This window comes from Alligator sinensis, unplaced genomic scaffold (genome assembly GCF_000455745.1).
Source record: "Alligator sinensis unplaced genomic scaffold, ASM45574v1 scaffold223_1, whole genome shotgun sequence".
Taxonomy (NCBI): Eukaryota; Metazoa; Chordata; order Crocodylia; family Alligatoridae; genus Alligator; species Alligator sinensis.
In genome coordinates, this window is record NW_005841936.1 from 1,383,421 (window position 1) to 1,404,621 (window position 21,201).

General features: G+C 40.3%; 2 protein-coding genes across 11 annotated transcripts in view; one reads left to right on the forward strand and one right to left on the reverse strand.

Annotated features, from left to right (window-relative positions):
- LOC102377403 (endoplasmic reticulum aminopeptidase 1) overlaps positions 1–16,038 on the forward strand; it is a 50,086-nt gene extending 34,048 nt beyond the window's left edge. The window contains exon 19 of one of the 2 annotated variants that reach the window (XM_025199117.1): positions 15,927–16,038. In XM_025199117.1, the coding sequence (XP_025054902.1) occupies positions 15,927–15,932 (6 nt within the window). In that variant the 3' untranslated portion in view covers positions 15,933–16,038. Of the gene's footprint in view, positions 1–12,483; positions 12,896–15,926 lie in introns of those variants that run through there. The other variant, XM_025199116.1, reaches the window with a different exon arrangement.
- Positions 3,412–21,201, reverse strand: part of CAST (calpastatin) — a 102,958-nt gene continuing 85,168 nt past the window's right edge. For 6 of the 9 annotated variants that reach the window (XM_025199124.1, XM_025199122.1, XM_025199123.1 and 3 more), the window contains 14 exons: positions 20,244–20,348; positions 19,744–19,869; positions 19,346–19,447; positions 18,062–18,145; positions 17,228–17,275; positions 16,952–17,047; positions 15,975–16,079; positions 14,342–14,443; positions 11,939–12,031; positions 11,450–11,503; positions 9,577–9,666; positions 7,039–7,118; positions 5,646–5,712; positions 3,412–4,766 (listed from right to left, as the gene is read on the reverse strand). In XM_025199124.1, coding sequence (XP_025054909.1) covers positions 5,655–5,712; positions 7,039–7,118; positions 9,577–9,666; positions 11,450–11,503; positions 11,939–12,031; positions 14,342–14,443; positions 15,975–16,079; positions 16,952–17,047; positions 17,228–17,275; positions 18,062–18,145; positions 19,346–19,447; positions 19,744–19,869; positions 20,244–20,348 — 1,143 coding nt within the window. In that variant the 3' untranslated portion in view covers positions 3,412–4,766; positions 5,646–5,654. The remainder of the gene's footprint in view (positions 4,767–5,645; positions 5,713–7,038; positions 7,119–9,576; positions 9,667–11,449; positions 11,504–11,938; positions 12,032–14,341; positions 14,444–15,974; positions 16,080–16,951; positions 17,048–17,227; positions 17,276–18,061; positions 18,146–19,345; positions 19,448–19,743; positions 19,870–20,243; positions 20,349–21,201) is intronic. The other 3 variants (XM_025199125.1, XM_025199121.1, XM_025199120.1) reach the window with 3 other exon arrangements.

Genomic DNA, 21,201 nt, shown 5'->3' on the forward strand with positions numbered 1-21,201 from the left:
GGAGGTGGTGCTTTCCCCTACCTTGGAGGTGTTCAAAAGGAGATTAGACAAGTACCTGGCTGGGGTTACTTGACCCCAGCCCTCTTTCCTTCCCAGAGCAGGGGGTCAGACTCGATTTAATAGGTCCCTTCCAACCCTAAAAATCTATGAAATACTTCCTTAACCATCAGAAATGATCCCCCTTCTGCTCCTCCCCCAAAACCAACTTCCTCTTCTATGTTTTGCCATTTATTGATAAAATTTTCGACAAGTCCTCTGTGCACTAATTGAAGAGTAAACAGAATCAGAGAACATTAGGGTTGGAAGGCACCTCAGGAAGTCTAGTCCAACCCCTGACTCAAAGCAGGACCATCCCCAACTATATCATCCCAGCCAAGGCGTTGTCTTCATGGGTCTTAAAAACCTCCAAGGATGGAGATTCCACAACCTCTCCATGTAGCCGGTTCCAGTGCTTTATTTTCCTCCTTGTGAGAGAGTTTTTCCTAATATCTAACCTAAACTTTCCATGCTGCAACTTGAGACCATTGCTCCTTGTTCTATCATCTACCACCACTGAGAACAGTCTAGCTCCATCCTCTTTGGAACCACTCTTCAGATAGCTGAAGGCTGCTATTAAACCCCCTCTCAGTCTTCTCTTTTTCAGACTAAATAAGCCCAGTTCCTTCAGCCTCTCCACAGAAATTATGTGCCCCAACCTCCTAACCACTGCCATTGCCCCCCTGCTGGACTCCCTCCAGTTTGCCCACATCCTTTCTGTAGTGGGAGCCCCAAAACTGAAGTACTTCAGAGGTGGCCTCAACAGTGATGAATAGAGATACTCAAGAATTGCACTAGTGATTGTACCAGGATATGTTTGATATTCAGCTTTGATAGAAAAGCTTGCCAAAAGCCTTCTACTGCTTATATTCACAGTATTGAAAAACATATCCCACTGGTCAATATCAGACTCTTTAATGGTTTAGAGAACTACTGGTAAATCTTACATTATCAAACCAAGAATAGTGGAAGATGAGGGGAGGGAATAGCTCTGAAATGACTCATTCAGGTGTATTACAACTAGGCAGTAAATAAACAGGGATAACAAAGGTTTTCAAATCCTACCATCACAACTTAAAAGAACTGTGTTGTCATCCTGAGGCTCTGGCCAACACAGGGGTATATTTAAAATTTGTTTTCTAAAGTTACATGCTGTTGAGCAGTCAAGCTCTTCCAACAGCACATGAGAAAGGAATCCACAGTAAAGATCTGTGCAGACTGCACTCTAGAACTGACCTGCTATCTCTCAAGAGATTCTGAACTGTACTTTGTAAACCAACTCCCAAGGATTTATACACCACAACTTACCTTCAGGGAGAAAGCCTAAACCAACTAACCATCAACTGAGCATTCATAAAAACTTTGTAGGCTCCCTCTCAAACCCCCCCCCATATTTTACTTAATACTCAGATACCAGAATGATCAACAGTGTTTGAAAACCTAGACAGAAAAATGGATTGTCCATTACCTAAGAATGTCATAGACTCATAGATTCATAGACATTAGGGGCTGGAAGGGACCTTGTGAGATCATTGAATATAGCACCCCCCTGCCATAGGCAGGAAGTCAGCTAGGATCAAGTGATCCCAGCAAGAAAAATATCCAGACTTTTTTGAAAGAGTCCAGCGTAGGTGCTTGCACCACCTCTGGGGGTAGTCTTTTCCAGACCCTGGACACATGCACCATAAAGAACTTTTTTCTTATGTCTAGTCTAAATCAGCCTTCCTGGAGTTTATGGCCATTAGACCTTGTTACCCCTTGGGGAGCTCTGGTGAACAGCTGTTCTCCCAGGTCCTGATGCACCCCTCATATAATTGTAGGTTGCTACTAAGTCACCCCTGAGCCTTCTCTTTTCTAGACCGAAGAGTCCCAAATCCCTCAGCCTCTCCTTGTACAGCCTGACCTCCAGGCCTTGGATCATACGAGTGGCTCTCCTCTGGACTCTCCACATCCCTTTTCCACATCCCTCCTGAAGTGGGGGGATGCAGTACTCCAGCTGCAGCCTCACCAAGGCCAAGTAAAGCAGGAGGATGATGTCCCTGGTTTTGTTTGAGATGCATCAGTAGAGTTTGGTTAGCTTTGTCAGCCACACATCACATTGATGACTCATTCATCTTGTGGTTAATCGGGACCCCCTCTTTCAGTCATGGTGCTAGTGAGCGTAGCACTGCTGAGCTTGTAAGTGTGTTGAGGGTTCTTCCTACAGAGGTGAAGCACCTTACACTTCTCAACATTGAAGGCCATCTGGTTTTGGTCAGCTCACCTTGAGAGCATGTCCAAGTTGGCCTGTATCCCCAGCCTGTCCTGCAGGGTGACTGCCCTCCCCCATAATTTGGTGTCATCTGCAAACTTTGCCAGTTTGCATCTGACTCCCAACTCCAGATTGTTAATGAAGATGTTAAAGAGTACTGGCCCAAATACCGAGCCCTGAGGGACTCCACTGCTCACCCTGAGCTGTGTTGATTTGGTCCCATCAACTAGTACTCTTTGGATCCTACCCTGTAGCCAGTTACCTAGCCATCAGATAGTAAAATGATCAAGGCCACAGTTCCCCAGCTTAGCCATGAGGACACTATGGGGAACTAGGTCAAAGGCTTTCTTGAAATCCAGATATATGACATCCATATCATCTCCCTTGTCCAGAGCTCGTGTCAAGGCATTTTTGCTAATCATCTTGGAAAAATGTTTTCATAGTCAGATTTTCAGCAATCTCAACCAAGATGTTATTTTAGTTTCTGCAAATATTTGTGCTCGTAGTGGCCAACCTGTGGCATGCATGCTACAAGTGGCACAGGAAGCCTCTGTGTGTGACACTCAGCAGATTACGGAGAGCACAGGAAGCATGGTGGCAAACAGGGCCAGAAGCAGAGAGCAATTTAGCAGATCAAGCAGGGAGCAAAGGGGAGGAAGCAGAAAACAGAGCAGAAAAAATCAGGCAGGGAATGTAGGGCAGGGAGAAGGTGGCAGAACAGCAGAGAAAGGGGACTGGGGTACTACCTGGGGAGCAAACAGGGCTAATTTGTGGCATGCCTGCCAAAAAGGTGGGCTCCTCCATTGGTTTAGATTACAAAAATGGAGTTCAGGGACTCAAAAGATGGCTCTAATCAACTACGTTCTGTAACCACTTAAAAGCAGCTTGAAAAAAATTGTAACTATATCTAAATTAATTTGAATACACTGGGTATTAAAGACACCAAATAACAAATATTTTACTGATTTTATACATAGCATTCCACCTGCTTTTACATATTACAGAGTTATATTGCAGAGGTTTGCTCTTGAATGATTTCTAATGCACACACTTCTGTTGTCTTTAGAGGGTCATTCAAATAATATGTAGTTATAAGTACGAAAAAGATAGGACATGCACAGTAATCCATTTTAAAAACTTTATTAGTGACACAAGCTCTTAATACAGACTGTCAAGTACAGTATGAATTTTACAGGCTGTCAAGTACAGCCAGAATTCTGATTATCCTCCATATTAAATCTCTGGGTGAAGGCTGTCTGGAACAGTAGGTAGTCAGAACTAGATTTTCATATCCTTTACTAATGCTGCCTCTACCACTATCTCACTCCATCCACAGAAGTCATTGAGACTCTTCATGAGAGTTACTCAGTGCGAGTAAGAACCAGACATGTAGTACTACGTTTCCCTCTGCCATGAGGAACAAAGGGAGAAACCAAAAGAAACTGGGAAATCCAGCACATCCACAGATCACAGGACACTGTCAGCTTCAGCTCTGCAGCACAGGTACTAGAGTCCAGCTGCTCTTTGCTACCTGTTTCCCTGCAGGCCCTACAATATCTAGTTCATGGAAATTAATGCCACTCCATGCAGCATTAGCTTATGATTTGCTCCTGTGGTCACTTTTGGAGTGCTGATGGAGAAAAAGAGAAGTAGAAACTGGGTGCCATTGCAGAAATGCACTTGTGCTAATCTCAAGTTCCTATTCATTTAACCCTTGCTGAGTCTCCTGGGCTTCCTTTCCCTATCTTGTAGTAAGATATAGCCCTGAGTGCAAGGTGAGTTGCATTAAGATCTTTGTTCATGAAAGTCTTGATACAAAAAGCGGATAACAATGTAGGTGCTCGTTGCGACGTTTGATATATTTTTTAAGCGGCAGTACAGCCGTTGTTCAAAATTTAGATAATTTATTAGCAGAAGCCCATGATGAGATGATGCATCTTTCTGTCATCCTTTATATGCCTATGGTTGACCTATGATTTCTCATCAGCAATTCGCTCAAGGATATACATTATACAGCCAGCTTAAGAAGGCTGAGGATAACCAAAAACACCCATTACATTCCAGAATGCCTAAATGCATTCGTTGCAATGTTACAAACATTAGCGCATATCTAGAGAACTCTTCTGAGATTTATAGGCACTATGTGGAGATTATGTGCAAAAGTTTGCAGACTTTTTTGGCATTGCTATTAAGTTCATATGAAATATATTTCTTACAAATATAAAGCATCCTTTCCCTCTCAGAACTGAAGAAAATTACCCACAAAAAAAAGTTTCAAAAGGTATAATAAAATGATTGGCTAGGAAAACAAACAAAACAAATTGAAACCATTCCTGGAAAAAAATGTGTGTAAAACCTCCAACAAATACCACTGTACAAAACCACCTAAAATAAATGCGTGCATTTGCATCAGCTTTTGTTCTTCAGGAGTAATTATTCACCAGCAGAAAGATGACTTTTTACACTATATGCCAATAACCTGAAAGGGAAAATCCAGAAAAGAAAAATTCAGTGAACTATGACAAAAAGAAATTCAACTTGGAAAAACATAAGCTAATTTTTCTAAGGAGAATAATACAAAACAGGTGTTCAGTGAGAGAAAGAAACCTGGGAAGAAGTAATACCAGAGTGATTTAGGTATGAACACTTGCAATATAATACTGCAATAGAAGTCCAAGTAATGCAGTCCTGCAAATGCAGAAATAGTGAAACATTTTTTTTGAGAAATCCTGGCTCCACTGAAGTTTGACTAAAGCCGTATATTGGAGATTTTACTCAGTGTGACCTACATACAAAATATTGTGCTTTCTTCTTGGCAAACAAACACCACAAAGTCAAACAGGTTGGAGAGGAGCAACAAACATGATTAGGAATTTGAGGAACTATGTTTTGAGGAAATAGTTATACATACCCACCATATAATTAAAAAATGACTAAGAGTTCATATAATTCTCACACATTTTAAGGATGTAAATTAACAAAGAAAAAATAATGCACGATGATGGTACAAACTGTAAGAATAAAAAGATTCAGACAGCAACAGTTCAGACTGAATATCTTTAATTTTGTGATTGATCTTAATTAGTCAAAATGGTCTCAGAAGGCTAGCAGGAGAAGTGTCATGACTTGGAATATTTAAAATTAAACTACTACATAGCTCTACAAAATTAAGTGCAGCAAGCAGCTCTGAACTTGTGCGTGAACTAAAAGAACCATCAGACCTCTTTTGTCTAGAATTTTCTAATGTCGAGTCTTTTAAATAGTGTTTGTTTTCTTGTGAACTAGATTTTGGTTCCAATTAGGTTTTTAACTCATTAGCAATCATTCCTAAGAGGCTTGGTTAAAAAGAAAATCTCACCCAATAATGTTAGCGTTTAGCTTGTTTTTTGTGTGTCAGATTTTCCGCTGGAGGACTGCTCCTTCGCCTAAATGGGGGAAAAAGTCCAACACATGAATTAGCTGTAGTTAACCGTTTTGCAATAAACACCAAAGCACTCTGACAGCGATAATGACAGCTTCTAAATTATCTGCATCTGAGGCAAATTCTGTCAGCAGGAGTAGGAAGAAAAAAAAGGCTAAAATTGTTGATCATAACTTCTTTTGTGTTCATTTCTGCTTCTTCACATTTCATATTTACTTCAGCATCTGGGCCTGATTTCCCCACTCTCTCTGAGTGCAGACAGAAGTTACATTTGTTGCATGATCGGCCCCCTAAAAGCACTCTATAGCCATGCCATGGCACACATGCATGGCTACAGAGTGCTTTTAAAATAGTGGATCACGCAACTAATTAATCCTCATCAAATGCAGGATTAGTTGAAGGTGCTCCACTTTGGAGTGCCTTAGAGAACTTGTGTTCCCTAGAGTTAATCTGTCGCAACCGGAGCTGGGTTGATGCAGCCCAGCCCCGCCCCGCCTCGGGAGCTGTCTACAGGAAGGGAGGGGGGCAGGGAGAACTTGTCCAGTTCTAGACACACACTTCATAAGTAATTATTTTTTTCTTCACTAGATTCATTTTGAATATATATTTACATACTAGGAGGGTTTTTTTAAATTTGATTTATTAAAACATATGTGGCCAAAAAGGAAAGAAGAGGAAAAGGTGTCTGGAAAGCATTTTATGTTCCTTTTTAGAACTGAGAATTTTGCATTGCAGCCATTTCATCTGTCAACTTAGACCAGTTTTTCAAAACAGTTACTGCATTTACTCATGGCAGTCTGATTTGAAAGTTGTAGCAGAGGATCAAAGGACCTAGAAGTAGTTTGTCTCAAGAGGGCATAAAGGAAAATAATGAGACTGAATACAGGAGGCAAGAGAAACTCCAAGACAGAAATGGAAAAAAGAGTGGAATCACAAGTGGAAACACGAAGTGATGAGATAAGGGGTCAGTGCTAGACAAGGACAGAGATATAAGGCAGGGCAGAGTCTTAAAGAGCACAGAAGGCAAGGGTGAGGAACCTGGGTGTCATGAGGAATGACACTCACAGACCACATCCACCTGGCCTGCTACAGGAGATTTAACCTTCTATGAATGGACACTTTTAGGCTAAGGCATAATGACAACCCCTGATATAAGTGAGTACATCTCACTCATACATACTTACAGAAATAGATCAGGTTGGATCTACTATTTCATAACCCATCACCCAAATTCTAGAGTCCAGACATAATGAATCTAAATTCAAATTCCCCATTTCCACATTCATAGATACAGCAACTCAGTACTGTGCACATTATAACTGGTTTCTACCTTTTGGGTATCTCTAGGTTTCCCGTCATCTTTTGTGGTGGTTTTCGTGGTCGTAGGTTTCTTTCCACTTTTGTCCTACACTCAAAAGAAAAAAAAAAAAAAGTCACAATTACAAATTGATCAGATGAGAAGAGGAATCCCCCTGCCCACCCACCTCACTCCAAAGATCAGGGAATCAGTGATAACTTATCCTGGACTCTTGGAAGCAGAAACAAATAGAGAAAAAAATAAGTTGCCTTCCTGAGGCAAGTGGAGGTGAACATTTTTGGGCCTCATCCTGGTTTAGTGCAGGGGAGCCTCATGGTAGCAGAAAGCATGGGGGACAGAGCCACAATCCTCTGGCCCTTCATCCATCAGTGAATAAGTGCTGTTTGTTTAGATATTTTAATAAGAGAAACTGTGGTTAAATGGGTCAGGCTAGATGATCCTGGGAACACGGTCATGAAAATATTGCCGCCAACTGCTAAGAGATTCTGAGGGAGCCTAAAAACCAACCAACAATTCTTTTGTTGGAAAGAGGAAAAAAAGGGTTTATGAAGAGGAAACAAACAGGATGTACTCTCAAGTAGTGATGAGAACTGATAAATAAGGATTTATAGTTCCACTTAATTGTAATCAGCAAAGTTGCAGGCTGAACTGTTATAGCAAAGAAAAATCTACTGTTCATTCTCTTACAGTGGTGTGGGAATCCAAAGAGAAGACCCCCAGTGCTGTAAAGGATATAGCTAAATACTATGCATCTCATGAATGACTAAACAGAGAAATGTAAAGTTGATTTAGTCAGAAGGGATTTTTGGAAATAGTAATACCATCCTATCATGGAACTGCATTTGTTTATCCTCTTCAGTTTAGCTGAGCATTTCTTATTATTAAGAAATAATATGAGTTAAATATGAGTAGACACCAGGCTGGGCCAGAATTCAAAAGACAGAGTTCTGACTCTACTTTATTCTTCCTGCCTGGGAGTGCCTGTCCTGTCATGCTCCTAATATGGCACCTCTCCACTGCTGCCAGTTTCCAGTTGGATCACAAGGCTAGAAACAAGCAGTGCAGGCATTTTATCCGGTAGCCAGTAGAGAGGCAGGGAAGAACTGGCATGAGGTCAGCAGCAGGGAAGGGAGACAGTGCTTCAGCTACATCAAGTCAGTGCAAAATGAGGCTTTCTACCCACTCAGCTGAGACTCTAAACCAGTGATTCCCAACAAGGGTGCCAGGATACCCTGGGGTGCTGCCAGGTCCTTGGAAGGGTGCTATGAGGTATGTGAAGATAAGCAAGTTGTGAAGAGATAAGCAGATAAAATTAAATGCAGGCTCAAGATTGTTCCTGCCTGAATGATCCCCCATACCCACAGCACATCCCCTTTGCAAGGAGATGAGCACTGTAATATCAATTAGATAGGGTGCCACTCAATTCACAAAAGCTATGAAGGGGTTGCCTTGAGGTCAAAAAGGCCAAAAACCACTGCTCTAAATTAAGGGTTTCTTTTAGTACTGGACAAGGGAGCTTGAAGAAGTTATTTGTTGCCTTCCTCTTACCATTACAAATAGGAGCAAAGGACATACAGTAGGCACTGAAGTCATGAAGACTCGTTTAGCTAGCACTGAGAACTTCAAGAAATCTTAACAGTTCAGGAATCTTAGCATGTATAGCCACTCACTTCTCGCAGGGGGCTCTAGTTACAAAGCTCAACCATTTCGAACTGTATCAGGTTTTTAAATAATAGTTCACAGAGCGTGTCTTAGTCATATAAGTTTTATTGGGCACAGTTTATGATAGCAACACTGGGTAGGGAGGTGGAGGAGGGGAAGCAGGAAGGAAGTACTATTTGACTGCTTTTTTCTGAATGCCAGATTAAATTAAATCCCATCACTTGCATTCTTCCACACCTCTAAAACAGCCTCTCTTGTCCCGTAGCATATAGCTATGTCACAGCAGTGCTTGCAGCAATAAAGACGAAACTGCTCTCTGTCTTCCGAGGACATTTTTCTCCACTCAACCTATACAAATATTACTAATGAAATTCCCTCCTTCTCTCACTGCTCTGAGCACGTCTACCCCTCTCAAAACTACCTCTTGCATAGTTCCTCTAGCTCCTTCTGAATCAAGGTCAGAGATGCAATGTGATAGGTGAGTGGCTTGGGCAGCAGTGCCACATGGGACAGTGTCAATGGATATGGTAATTTTTGTGCCCCTCAGGGATGACACCCAAGGCCAAGGCCAATGCCCCCGTCACCCTCCTTCATTACATTACTGAAGTGCAGATGCCTCTAAGGGCCCATACAGTTCTGCTCTTATTTCCTGCCAATCTTCCTTCTTTCTCCAAGGAGGAAAACTTAACAACCTTTCTGGATATTTTTTAACCAGATATATAATCAGGCTAGTACTATATCTTGATAGTGCCCTTTAAAATTACACATTGCCAAATAAAAGAACAGGAGAAGTATTTCTAAAAGCCAAATAAAACCAATACAAAAAAGGATAAAAACCCACATGCAAAACAGATAATTTTATAAGTCACTAGTGAGAGAATGTCCTACCTCTGAGTGTTGTAGTTTGGCAGGTGGTTTTGAGCAGGCATCAAAGTCCCCTGATAGGGCATCAATAGCTGCAGAATCATCTGCAGGCTTCTGCAACAAAATTACCATCACTCAAAGTACGGAAAGCAAAGAATTCAAAGGATTCTAAAACTATCAAATATAGCAAAATCAAGACAAACAAGTCACACTGTTGCACAGTCCACAACCATATTTTTAGGCAGCACGGTTCTGTTCCCCATGTAAATACTACAACCTCTAATCCTGTGCCCAACATTTTAAAAAAGAACTATATTTAAAGCAGCCTGGTAGTAGTCTGTACGGCCAGACATATTATAGAAGCTGTGTACCTCTACAGACCTTACTGTGGAGCAGCTAAAGCATAGTAACCGTTCCATGAGTCTGTTCCCATCCCAAAATGAGTGAGAATTAAACTGGGAGTGCAAATGAGTCCCAAATTAATGAAGACAAAGTCATTGCGAGTTATATTCTGCTTGTTGCATGAATGGAAGAGTCAGTCATACAATTCACCTGGTACAGTTGCTGGCAGATATCCAAAAAAGTGATGCTATTTTGAAGTCAGCAGGAGTTAATTGCTTGGAACTTTTTGAAAATCAAGTTACAGATGTAAGTCTGTAAATCGGTTTTAAATGGTCCATGTTTTAAAATCTTGGGCCCCATATATTTGTTATACATGGAGCTGATAATGCTGTTTAGTTCCAAGTTCCAGAATGCACAGGCAACATTGATTCTGTATTTTCATAACTTTGGAGCAATGAATGTTAAAACCTTTGAACACTGGGTTTTTGGGATTGTGCATTAGGGCTGTGTGAAGCTTTGGGTGCTAATTCAATTCGAAGGAGAGTCAGCCCAATTCGTTGGCTGTATCTCCGAATCTGAATCGCATAAGGGGACCAATGAAAAGGTCTGAATCAATTTGAAGCTTTCCGAATCGATTTGGAAAAGATTTGGAGAGCTTTGGCAATTCGGGCAGTCCCTGTTGGCTGCAGCAGGGAGCTGGACCTGGACTCCATGCTGGTAAGTGAGGGGCGGGGGAGTGGGGACTGGAGGAGGGGACCGGAGAAGGGGACCATGGGGGGACCCCTGCCTACCCCCCCCCCCCGAGCACTCCCTGACCCCTCTCCCAGCCTCCGCCATGGCTGCCCTGCCCACCCCAGGCCCTGGTTGTTTCTGGGGGCTCATAGAAGAGACCCCCATGCAGCATGGGGCAGTAGGGGGCAGCAGGGATCACGCCCCCGCCTGGCAGGAGCTGGTGAGTCTGTGGATTTGGTTCTCTCTTTTTTTTTTTTTTTTTTTTAAAGGGCCAGAAGCAGGGGTGGGTGGGGCAGCCATAGGGCAGCTGGGAGAGCAGGCAGGGGTCAGGGGGCTCATGGCAGAGCCCCCCCACGTGGTGTGGGGCAGTGAGGGGGCAAGGATCCCCCACCCCGGCTAGGCAGCAGCTGGTGAGTGTGGGCTTTTTTTCAAAGAGCCAGGAGCTGGGGCAGGTAGGGCAGCCATCGAGAGCGGGCAGGGGATGGGACCTGTGCAGTTCGGAGATTTGGCTGATTGAGCAGTAGCCAAATCTCTGAATCAGATTCAGCCAAATTGAATCACTGTCCCCCGAATCAGCCAAATCCAAATTGAAATCTAGCCACTTCGCACAGGCCTATTGTATATGTCTGTAACATGTATACTATAAAGTGCTATGCATTTGGAGGACTTCACTTTCAATATTTCTTCATCTATTCAATAGCATTTAAAGAGATTTGAACCATATAATGCCTTAAAATGAAAGATAACATTGCTCAGATCAGCATTCAGTTATGAGCAGAGTCAGGATGGGGTCAATGCAGAACAAAACAGTTATGACTTTTACCTTTGGTTCTTTGGGTTCCACGTCCTCTTTTGACATTGGTTTTACTGGTTTACCCTTTAAAGGAAGAAGATATATACAATAAATGCAAACCAGTGAATCTTTACTTCAAAGTGATAAACTGGAAAAATAAAATAGGCTTTACACAGGTCATCATTTAAAAGATACAAATTTGCAACAATTAAGGCACTGAACTGTCCCTAGTCATTTAATTTCTACTGTTTGAGAGTAAAGGCACTTTATAATCTGTTTATCATGTTAATGTGAGATGCCCTGCAATCTCAGGGATCCTCCATTTTAATTACTTTCTGAGAATATACAGCATATTGTTTGTTAGTCACAGACAACTTACTCCATTATCTCCAATGTTCACTCACATTATTCAATTACTAGGGGAAGCTGACCCATATATACATAAACTTGTATTAAGACAGTCAAGGACAAGTTCAAAACAAACAAGCAAAAGGCTGGTGAAGTATCTGTTCTACATACCTGTTCATTTGAGTCCAAAAGCTCTCTGTACTCGGGAGGAATTGTATCATCTCTTTCTCCAGGTTTGTCTATGTGTTCAGATGTAGCCTTTTCCTACAAGCATGAAACAAACATTACTATTCCTTCATTGTTACTGTAGAATCTAACTACAACAGCTGGTATTCATTACAGTTGCTTGTATAATAGTATATCATGTAACAGATGGCCCACATGAATTGAAACTTGGGACCAAATGTATTAGTTAGGAGGATCTTAAGAGTCACTATTTCAGTATCAAGTGAAATATTTCTGTATGAGAACAGCAGCACTTTTAAACTCTACAGTTTCAGGATCAGTACAATCAGCTATATTTCTGGTTAACTGTGAAACTTGCACTTAGTGCCTAAAGCTTTAAAAACTGCTATCCCTCAACAAATATACAATTGTAATAAGTAAAAAAGGCCTAACATGATGATAGATGCTACTTATTTAAAGTAAGTTTTCAGCTCTGCTTTCAGGATCATACCTGTTTACTAAAAGTTCCATATTTGATACCTCTGTTTTAGAAACCATCCACAGGCTGCCCTCATTTAAACCAAAAGGCTGACATTACAATACCGTAGCTTTGGGCTGCTGCTCCTTGAACATGGTCAGAATGGATAAAAAAGCTTCTTAACAGCCAAATGCCACAATGAAGTAAAAGTGGCCTCTCAGAAAGCAGCCTGAACTGGCTGTAGCCAGATATGGGTTTTTTGTTTATAAACTTAAATATGCTGAAGAGGATATGGTATCATGGGTTCCTGAACACCATATGTAAAATGGAAGTGGGCATTCAACAATGTACTGTGAATAGAAGTCTACAGTTATCTTTGAATGTTGTTCTAATTTCTGTGTACAAACATGGAAGATGCCGAATTTCAGCCGATTTTGGATTTTAAACTTCATTGCAGAACTACAAGGAAGTTTTGTTGGTTTTTTTTTGCCTCCCTACCTACCATCTGACACCTTCAGGGAAGGAATTCTACCTGATCAACACATCAAAGAGCTACTCAACATAGCTCACAAAGACACTCTCATGGACCTAGAGGGACAGACTTCCATCTCCAGCTCCCTCTGTGCAAAATGAAGTTTATTTCCAACCTATGGGGACTTTTTACCATCTTGTACCATCTACACTTTTCCCAGAGCTTGACGAAGGGACTTTGATCCCAAAAGCTCGCAGAAAAGGACAATTTTCTTGTCATTTTCCAGTTGGTCTAATAAAAGGTATCATTTTGGAACCAAGAGTTCTAGTTTTTAGTATACAAATATGACCTTTGAAATAGATATGAATGTGTTCTTCAGCATCTGCAAATTTATAATCAAAATATTAGTGACGATGACAGAAAACCTAATCTGGTAACGTTTCTTTTATGCCTAAAAAGTAGTACAGGAGTTAAACACACATGAACCACAATAGAAACACAACTGGAAGGGACCTTTTGGATCATCAAGTCCTACCCCCTGCTCTGGCAGGTGGCCAGATTTATATAATCCTTTGGATCAACTGTTTACAGTCTGTCTTAAAACTAGTCAGTTTTCCTCAATTACTCCCACTAAAAGACGGTTTCATAATCTCACTGCTCTAATGGTTAGGATGCTTATTCTTATTTCCAGCCCAAATTTATTCATGGCTACTTTATACACATTTGTCCTTGTGTCAATACTGTTCTTTTAACTTTGATTGCTCTTTACCTTTCCCTGGTGTTTATGTTAATATTATGTACAGATACAACTTTTTCTTCAGGCTTGGCGTATAGCAGAAGTTTCCATTGTTCTCTCCTGACCACTTTTGGCCAATGGGGGAAAAAAGAGAGCAGGAGGAGTACCATAGGATAAAATATCTGTAGACATATCTATCAAAATATTATTACAAAATAAAGACTCAATGGGTGAACAAGGGGGTAAAAAGTCTTAAAGAAAAAAATAGAACTCAGTAGTAAGAAAGACCACCTGCTCCCACCATCACTAAAAACAGCAACAAAATTCAAAACTGGAATAGCTGTATGTGATTTTTTTTTTTTTAATTTCATCTTTAGTAGCTTCCTGATGGATTTCCTCTTTGTGGAGCAATAAATGCAATTTAACATCCAAAAAACTGAAGAAGTCACTTTAGAAAAAAAGACTAGAAAAGAAAGCTGTAATATACTGGTAGTTGTTGAAGTGGTTGTAAAAGGTTTAAAAGATAACATGAATTGGTTAATTAAACTATAACTGTTTGGATAAAAACATGCAAAATTTAAAGTCTATTCACATGACTGAAAATGGTATACCATTCTCTCTCCTATGTACACACATTGTAATACTTCAATAAAAAAGGTATCAAGATAAGCAGATGTCCCAGTTTTTTTCTGACACCACACGTTTCAGAATATCTTTCATTACCTTTACTTTATCTACGATGGGCTTGTTTTCATCAGGGTCAGGTTCTCTTTGTCCCAGTGAATCAGAGAGGAGATCTAGGGCTTTGTCTAGCTCCTTTCCACCCTAGCAAAATATGTTACAGAAAACAAATATGTTGCCAAAAATAACACTAAAGCAGGGCTTGTTAACTTCTTTAAACACTGAAAAATCTATTCTGCTTCCATAATATCACAAACAAAGTTAACTTCAGTGAAACAACAACATATGAAGGGTTACTGAGAGTGTCTACATGAGACTGATTGGGCAGTCATTACTGCAGTCATTCAGTACTTGCTTATACAAATACTAAATGAGTGCGCAGTAACCAGGAATTACTGCGCGGTAGTGTCGCTGAATGAGTTTTTTCACGTTGCTAACAGTGCAGTAGCCCGAGACTACTGTGCAGTAGCATCGTGTCATGCTTTCTGCCATGCAGGGCTACTGTGCAGTCAGTGTCTCATGTAGACACGGCCCGGGTGTTAAGAATTAGAGAGGGAATGATTTAGGAGTAGAAGGGGAAATAGTAATTTTTTTTTGCTTTCTGTTGATGCAAGTAAAATTGATACTGATCTATTGGTGACAAATTGAAAAAGATTAACTTTACTAACAGGACCCACATTATTCTACCAAGGTCACACACAGCTGCTAAGCAAGTGCCAGCTGAATGTTTCCATGGGCACAGTTTCTCATTAACATTTTAAACTTTATTTTCCAGAAAGTGCTGTCATTTGCTTGCTTGTATAGATTTTAGCCACTGAAACATCAACTTCTCCCATTAATCTTTTTTAGTCAGGCGTAAACCAGAAGAGTTCCCACATTCCGTTGTAACAGCAAACTGAAACAGAAGGGGGAGCTTTTCCTGCATTGACAAAGGATGAGAAGTTTGTGCAAAAGCACTTTGTATCCAAGCCAAAGATAGTTTTCCCTTTACTTGTAACAGAAAAGGGGAGTTCAACCTTCACTTGCAATTTTGTTTCAGACAAGCCACACCAAATAAATAAATAATAACTTATTAATATTAGTAATGGTAGTAAGCACATGGTTCCTTAGGGATACACCATGCAAATCTAGCTCATTTCTCCCTCTTTGTCAACTAAATTCTGCTAGATGTAACAGACCCCATTATGGTGCATATACATGCTACAAAAATAGACATGAATATGTGTCCTTATTACGGCGAAGGCTAGTCACAAACCCATCATAAAATCTCTTCTGACTCGCAACAGAAATGGGGGCATACCCAGAGGCTATAACTGGGTCTTCCTTTATGCACGTCTTGACTCGTAGGTCTTAGGCTGTAAAGTTTTCCTTCAGGTTTTTGGAAGAACCAGAAGAGGCCTCTGGAAATTACACACCATTTTTTGTTGGTGACCAGGAGCTTCTAGTAACATCAAAATCGAATCTGGGACATTCAGCTGAAATTGTACCTAACATCTAGAGCCTAGAATTCTTTTCTACAGAAAAATTAGCTTGCTAGCCAGTCTTAAAAGGTAAAGAGTTTAATTTTACAGTAGGCTTCATGATTAAAAACTTTTCTAATCAGATCGCTTTTTCCTTCCTTGATTAGGTTTAAATACAAATATCCTCATCATTTAAAAACTTGCATGCTGCTTACTTGAGGAGCAGGTGGAGGAGCAACTGACTGCACTGCAGAAGCTGCAGTAAAGGAAACAGCATCTTCAGTAGGTGAAGCAGAAGATTTTTTAACCTCCATTGCTTCCTAAAATAAAAAGAAACATGATGATCTGCAAACAGCACTAAAAAAAGAAAACAGACACCAGAAATCACAGCTCTATGGCAGGCAACTTTTTTCCTCCTGGTAGTGTCCTTTAAGACTGCAATTTTATAACATTATACCTATTCCAGTCCAACTTATTTTATTTATAAGAGTCCTTAATGTCTCTCAATTTGTCTAGGTGTTTTAAGTTCTATATCTCTGAAGTAACTTGCTTAAGTACACCCAGCGGTACAACTAAGGGAGGGCAAAAGGAGCACCTGCTCCAAGCATCAAGTTAGGAAGGACACCAAATTCCCACCCTTCTCGAACTCCACAGAGTTTACACCCTGGTAGCATTTTCATGCTGGTATATTCAAGAGTCCCCAGCTACTGCTTTAAGAACAACAGTGGTGCTGTCAGCTAGGGACTATTTTTAGGAGGTCCTGGCGTAGGTAAGACTGCAGCCTTCTTCCCCACCTCCCTCCCCAACAACCTCAAAACCTGCATGCTGCACCCCCACCCCACCCTACATGCTCAGAAGTGTGCATCCTTCACCCTGAAGAGTTTGCCCAACTCTGCTCATTACGGCACTGAGCTGGCCTAAGGAATCCAGACACATTTCCCAGGTGAAATCCTGGCCATGAAGTCAAAAGGCAAAAACTGCAATGTCTATTATCGCAGAGATTTTTCCAAGTAATCGCTAAGGTTCTTGCATAATCATTTAAGTAAAAACACACAAACAAATCTGATTTTTTCTTATTATTTAGGAAAGTCTGGGTCTCTGTTCTTTCAAAATTCATTGTTAAAAAAATTGACAGAAAATCCAAATTACTTAATTTGAATAACTGCAAATCAAGTGCTTTCAAATATCTTACTTTTGAAGTGGTTATTGGTACAGACTGTACAGTTGTTGCTGCAGAACAGGAAAATCCCTCTGACAATGCATCAAGGAGATCACTTTCACTCATGGGCTGCAGTTGAAAAGGAACAAAATCACAAACGTAACCCTTTTGTCCTTTAAAATCTGCTGCTTACTCAGATCATAAAGATCATAGCTGACTCTTAAAGCACAGATTGGGAAATGTTTTGTTCCCTGTTTAACGTATACCAAATGGAATAGTAAAGGACTGTCTGAATCTTTACTTATTTACCTTAGGTTTTTCTTGAGGTTTTGGCATGAGTGGTTTTCCATCTTTATCCTGCAGGAATGGGAAAGGAAAAAACACTCCTCTGTTTATAATACAGTATGTTATGACCATGAAACACAAGGCTTGGATAACAGTAGTTGTAATAAACAATGGTTAAATTATATATATATATATATATATATATACACACACACACACACACACACACACACACACACACGTGTGTAATATATATATTACACAACTAATTTACCTAACAAGAACCTCTGTAATTTACTAGTGAAGTCACAAAGACAAATAATGCTGCAGGAGTTTAAAGTAAAATCTTGCACATGTTGATTCTTTCTCAATTTATAAATAAAAGCCTAATCTGGAGCCCTATATCATCACTCCAGGACCCAGAGTCCTTCTCATGCAACAGCTCGGTAACACAAGTTGTGAAGGCCTTGGTCACATGCTTCCAACTGTCTCCTTGTCAATATCAGTCCTTGATGAAACTTGTAAAAAACCCATCTGCTCCAATGGCATTGTCCAGATGTAACTAACTGATTTTAACAGAGTTAAACAAGCAATAATGAAATCCAGTTCACATTACCCAAGATTATTCATATTTGGGTGCCACAAAGTAAGCTATATAGGACCAAATTTATTTTTAAATAAAAACTGCCTAATGTTCAGATATGCTGATGAATTACAAATCTTAATGAATACATGTTTTTTTTTTAATATTTAAAAAGTGCCCAAAGCAACAAAGTCATTTCAAATATGAACTGCAGGTGTAGCTACATCCATACACGCCTGTAAACAGAGACAAAGGAGCACATTACAAGATATTACCTTGACTTCAGTTAATCTGTAGTCAGGAGGGATTGTTTCTTCATCTTCACCCAGTTTTTCTCGTTCTTCTTCTTTGGCTTTCTCCTAAGAGAAAACAGTGGAGCATCTCTCAACAGAAATGTCATAAGGCAGTGGTTTTCAACCCTTTTTTTCATTTATGGACTCCTAAAAAATGTAGAATGGAGGTGCAAATCCCATAGAATTGTAAGCGGGGGTATTCACCTACTTTTGACTGATCATAGTCATCTTTTGCAGACCCCTTAGAATAGCCTGTGGACCCCCAAGGGTCCACAGACCACAGGTCAAAAACCACTGTCATAAGGCTTGAAACATGGCACGTGAGCAGACTACTGATGTTGCAGCACCATTTTGATACTACTGTAGTTATTAGGCAAAAATCTGATATTTCCTTTGGTGATTTTTAATTTATATCTAATACACCTGATTTTACACTCAGTTCCTTCAGTGTAAAACAGGAGTACTCTATTTCTTACTATAGAGTTCAATTTTGTTTTAAAATTGACAGAAGCAAATAAGAGAGTAAGCATAAATCAGCAACAAACAGAGCATTAATCTCCTGGGACTTTGATCAGGAGCACTGGACTCCAGTATAATTTAAAGCTTCAAAGAAGCACGCTTAAGATTCAGTGTACACAAGCTCATGTTAAGGAGACAGCTGAGAGAGAAGGCAGGAGAGCCTTCCCCACTTCTCCTCTCCACTGGCTACCTTTGTCCGTGATAATTACCACCTAGCCCAAAGTTTCCAAGTTTTAGAAGACAAAAAATAATTCAGACTGCAAACTTGTAGAGTTCCTAAAACAGACTGGACAGTTCTTTTTGATAATAAGCTGAACTATGTCTTTTCTATGACAGCACACCTTTAATAAAAATAACTACTGTACATTGTGTTTCTAACTTTGTTGCTACATACAATATTAAGAGGCAGCTTAAACAATATGCCAGCCCAACATCTAAAGTTTAGTTCCTTTTGAAAAGACAACAGAGCATTTCTGGGCAAGTTTTATATATGTTTCAGTTCTGCTTAAGGGTAGCTTTCAGAAACTAAATAAAGGCAATTTTCAGGAGTTGCCTTAATTTAGAAAGGTTATTGTGCTATTGCATTTTTTCATTTTTGTATCATTGTACTTATACATGGAATTAATAAAATTTGCAGTAATCAAGCCAGCCAAAACATGACTACTGGAAATTATCTGGTCTAAGCTAGCATATGTCAACAGAAGCACACTTACAAAGTGCCTTTTCAAGGCCCAACTCCTGTTTTACCTTCACTTTATCCACAGCAGGTTTATTTTCTTCTGGGTCAGGTTCTCTCTTTCCTAGACTACCAGACAGTGCTTCAACTGCCTCATCTGGCACATGGCCAACCTGTAAAGACATGTTATTGTGTGAGATGCAGCTGCAGTTTGATATTCCCGTGGCTTCAAAGTGACATGTTCAGAAAGATGAACTTGAATTTATCACCACACATTATAAACACAATCATCTTCATTTTACATCTAACAAATATACACAGTATAGATAAAGTCCGCTGAGTGCCTCTGTCGACATTACATATATCAGTAATGAACAGGAACCAGTTTGAAACCTGTGCTCCAACTTTTTATGAAGCAGCAGTGAACTTTTACTTGAGCACCAATTCTAGTTCTCTCCAGATTACTCACTGAAGTTGTTGCTGATGGAGCTGAAAATTGCACTGTGCACATGGCAGCACGCGGGACTTCTTCCTTTGTAGTCTTTGCAGGGGTCGAAACCGCAGGGGTCTTTGCAGGGGTCGAAACCACAGGGGTCTGATACAGACAAATACAGGAACCTTTAACTTGCTCAGAGAACAGAGCAATGAAACCCTCCCCCCCCAATACAACAGAATATGATTGTTGCAAGATTATTTGAATGTAGTGAAAAATTAATAAGCAGAAGTATACATTTGAGTAAAACCTGCAGCCAAATGTTAAAAATATTTTAACTGTTGTCTGTGTATAAACAGTGTATGCAATACCACAGACAACATGAAAAATAATGTAGAACTAGCAAAAGAGGAACAAGTATTTCCAGGACAATATTGTGAAAAACACTACAGATATTTTCTAAAAACCCGCCATCCTACAATTCTCTCTTCAGTGCCAGTGCAATATACACATTTAAAAGATCCCAGAAGACTTACGGCAGATGCATTAGTGGGCTTAGTTGGTTTGGACTGTGATGCAGGTGCTGCTGGACAGACAAATTCTTTCGAAAATTTATCAACGAGCTCAGAATCGCTCAAAGGCTGCAATTAAAAGGAAAGTGTAGTATAAACTGACTAATTTATTTCTATCTTGCAAAAACACACCAACTTCTCAAAAAGTAAACAAGCTTTCTCAGCCAACAACTGGGCAACCGTTCTGAATTTCAAAATATAGTGAGTATCCTAAAATAATCATGATCGCTGTAAACAAAACTAAAAATATTCTCTCCATAATTCATAATTTACATTCTTATGAATAAAGGCAATTCTTACTGGAATAATAATCAAGGTACCTCACGAGGTAATCTTGTCCAGCCCCCTACTCAAGGCAGGATCATCCCCGATCAAACCATCCCACCCAAGTGTCTGTCTAAACAGCTCTTGTAAACTTCCAAGGAATGTTCTTTAGTAGTCTCTTCCAATGCTTGAACACCCTCATTGTCAAAAAATTGACCCCAGGGTACTCAAGGAGCTGGCGAGCATCATAGCCCAGCCTCTAGCACGGATCTTTGAAAACTCTTGGCGCTCTGGTGTAGTGCCCGAAGACTGGAAGAAGGCCAATGTGGTGCCTATCTTCAAGAAAGGGAGGAAAGTGGATCCGGCTAACTATAGGCCCATCAGCCTGACTTCTATCCCGGGGAAGATCTTAGAAAAGTTTATTAAAGAGGCCATCCTTAATGGACTGGCCGACGCCAACATCTTAAGGGATAGCCAGCACGGGTTTGTCACAGGTAGGTCTTGCTTGACCAATCTCATTTCCTTCTACGACCAGGCGACCTATCACCTGGACAAGGGAGAAGAGATTGATGTCATATATCTTGACTTCAAAAAAGCCTTCAGTCTGGTATCCCATGATCACCTCTTGGTGAAACTGGCCAACTGTCGCCTTGGGTCC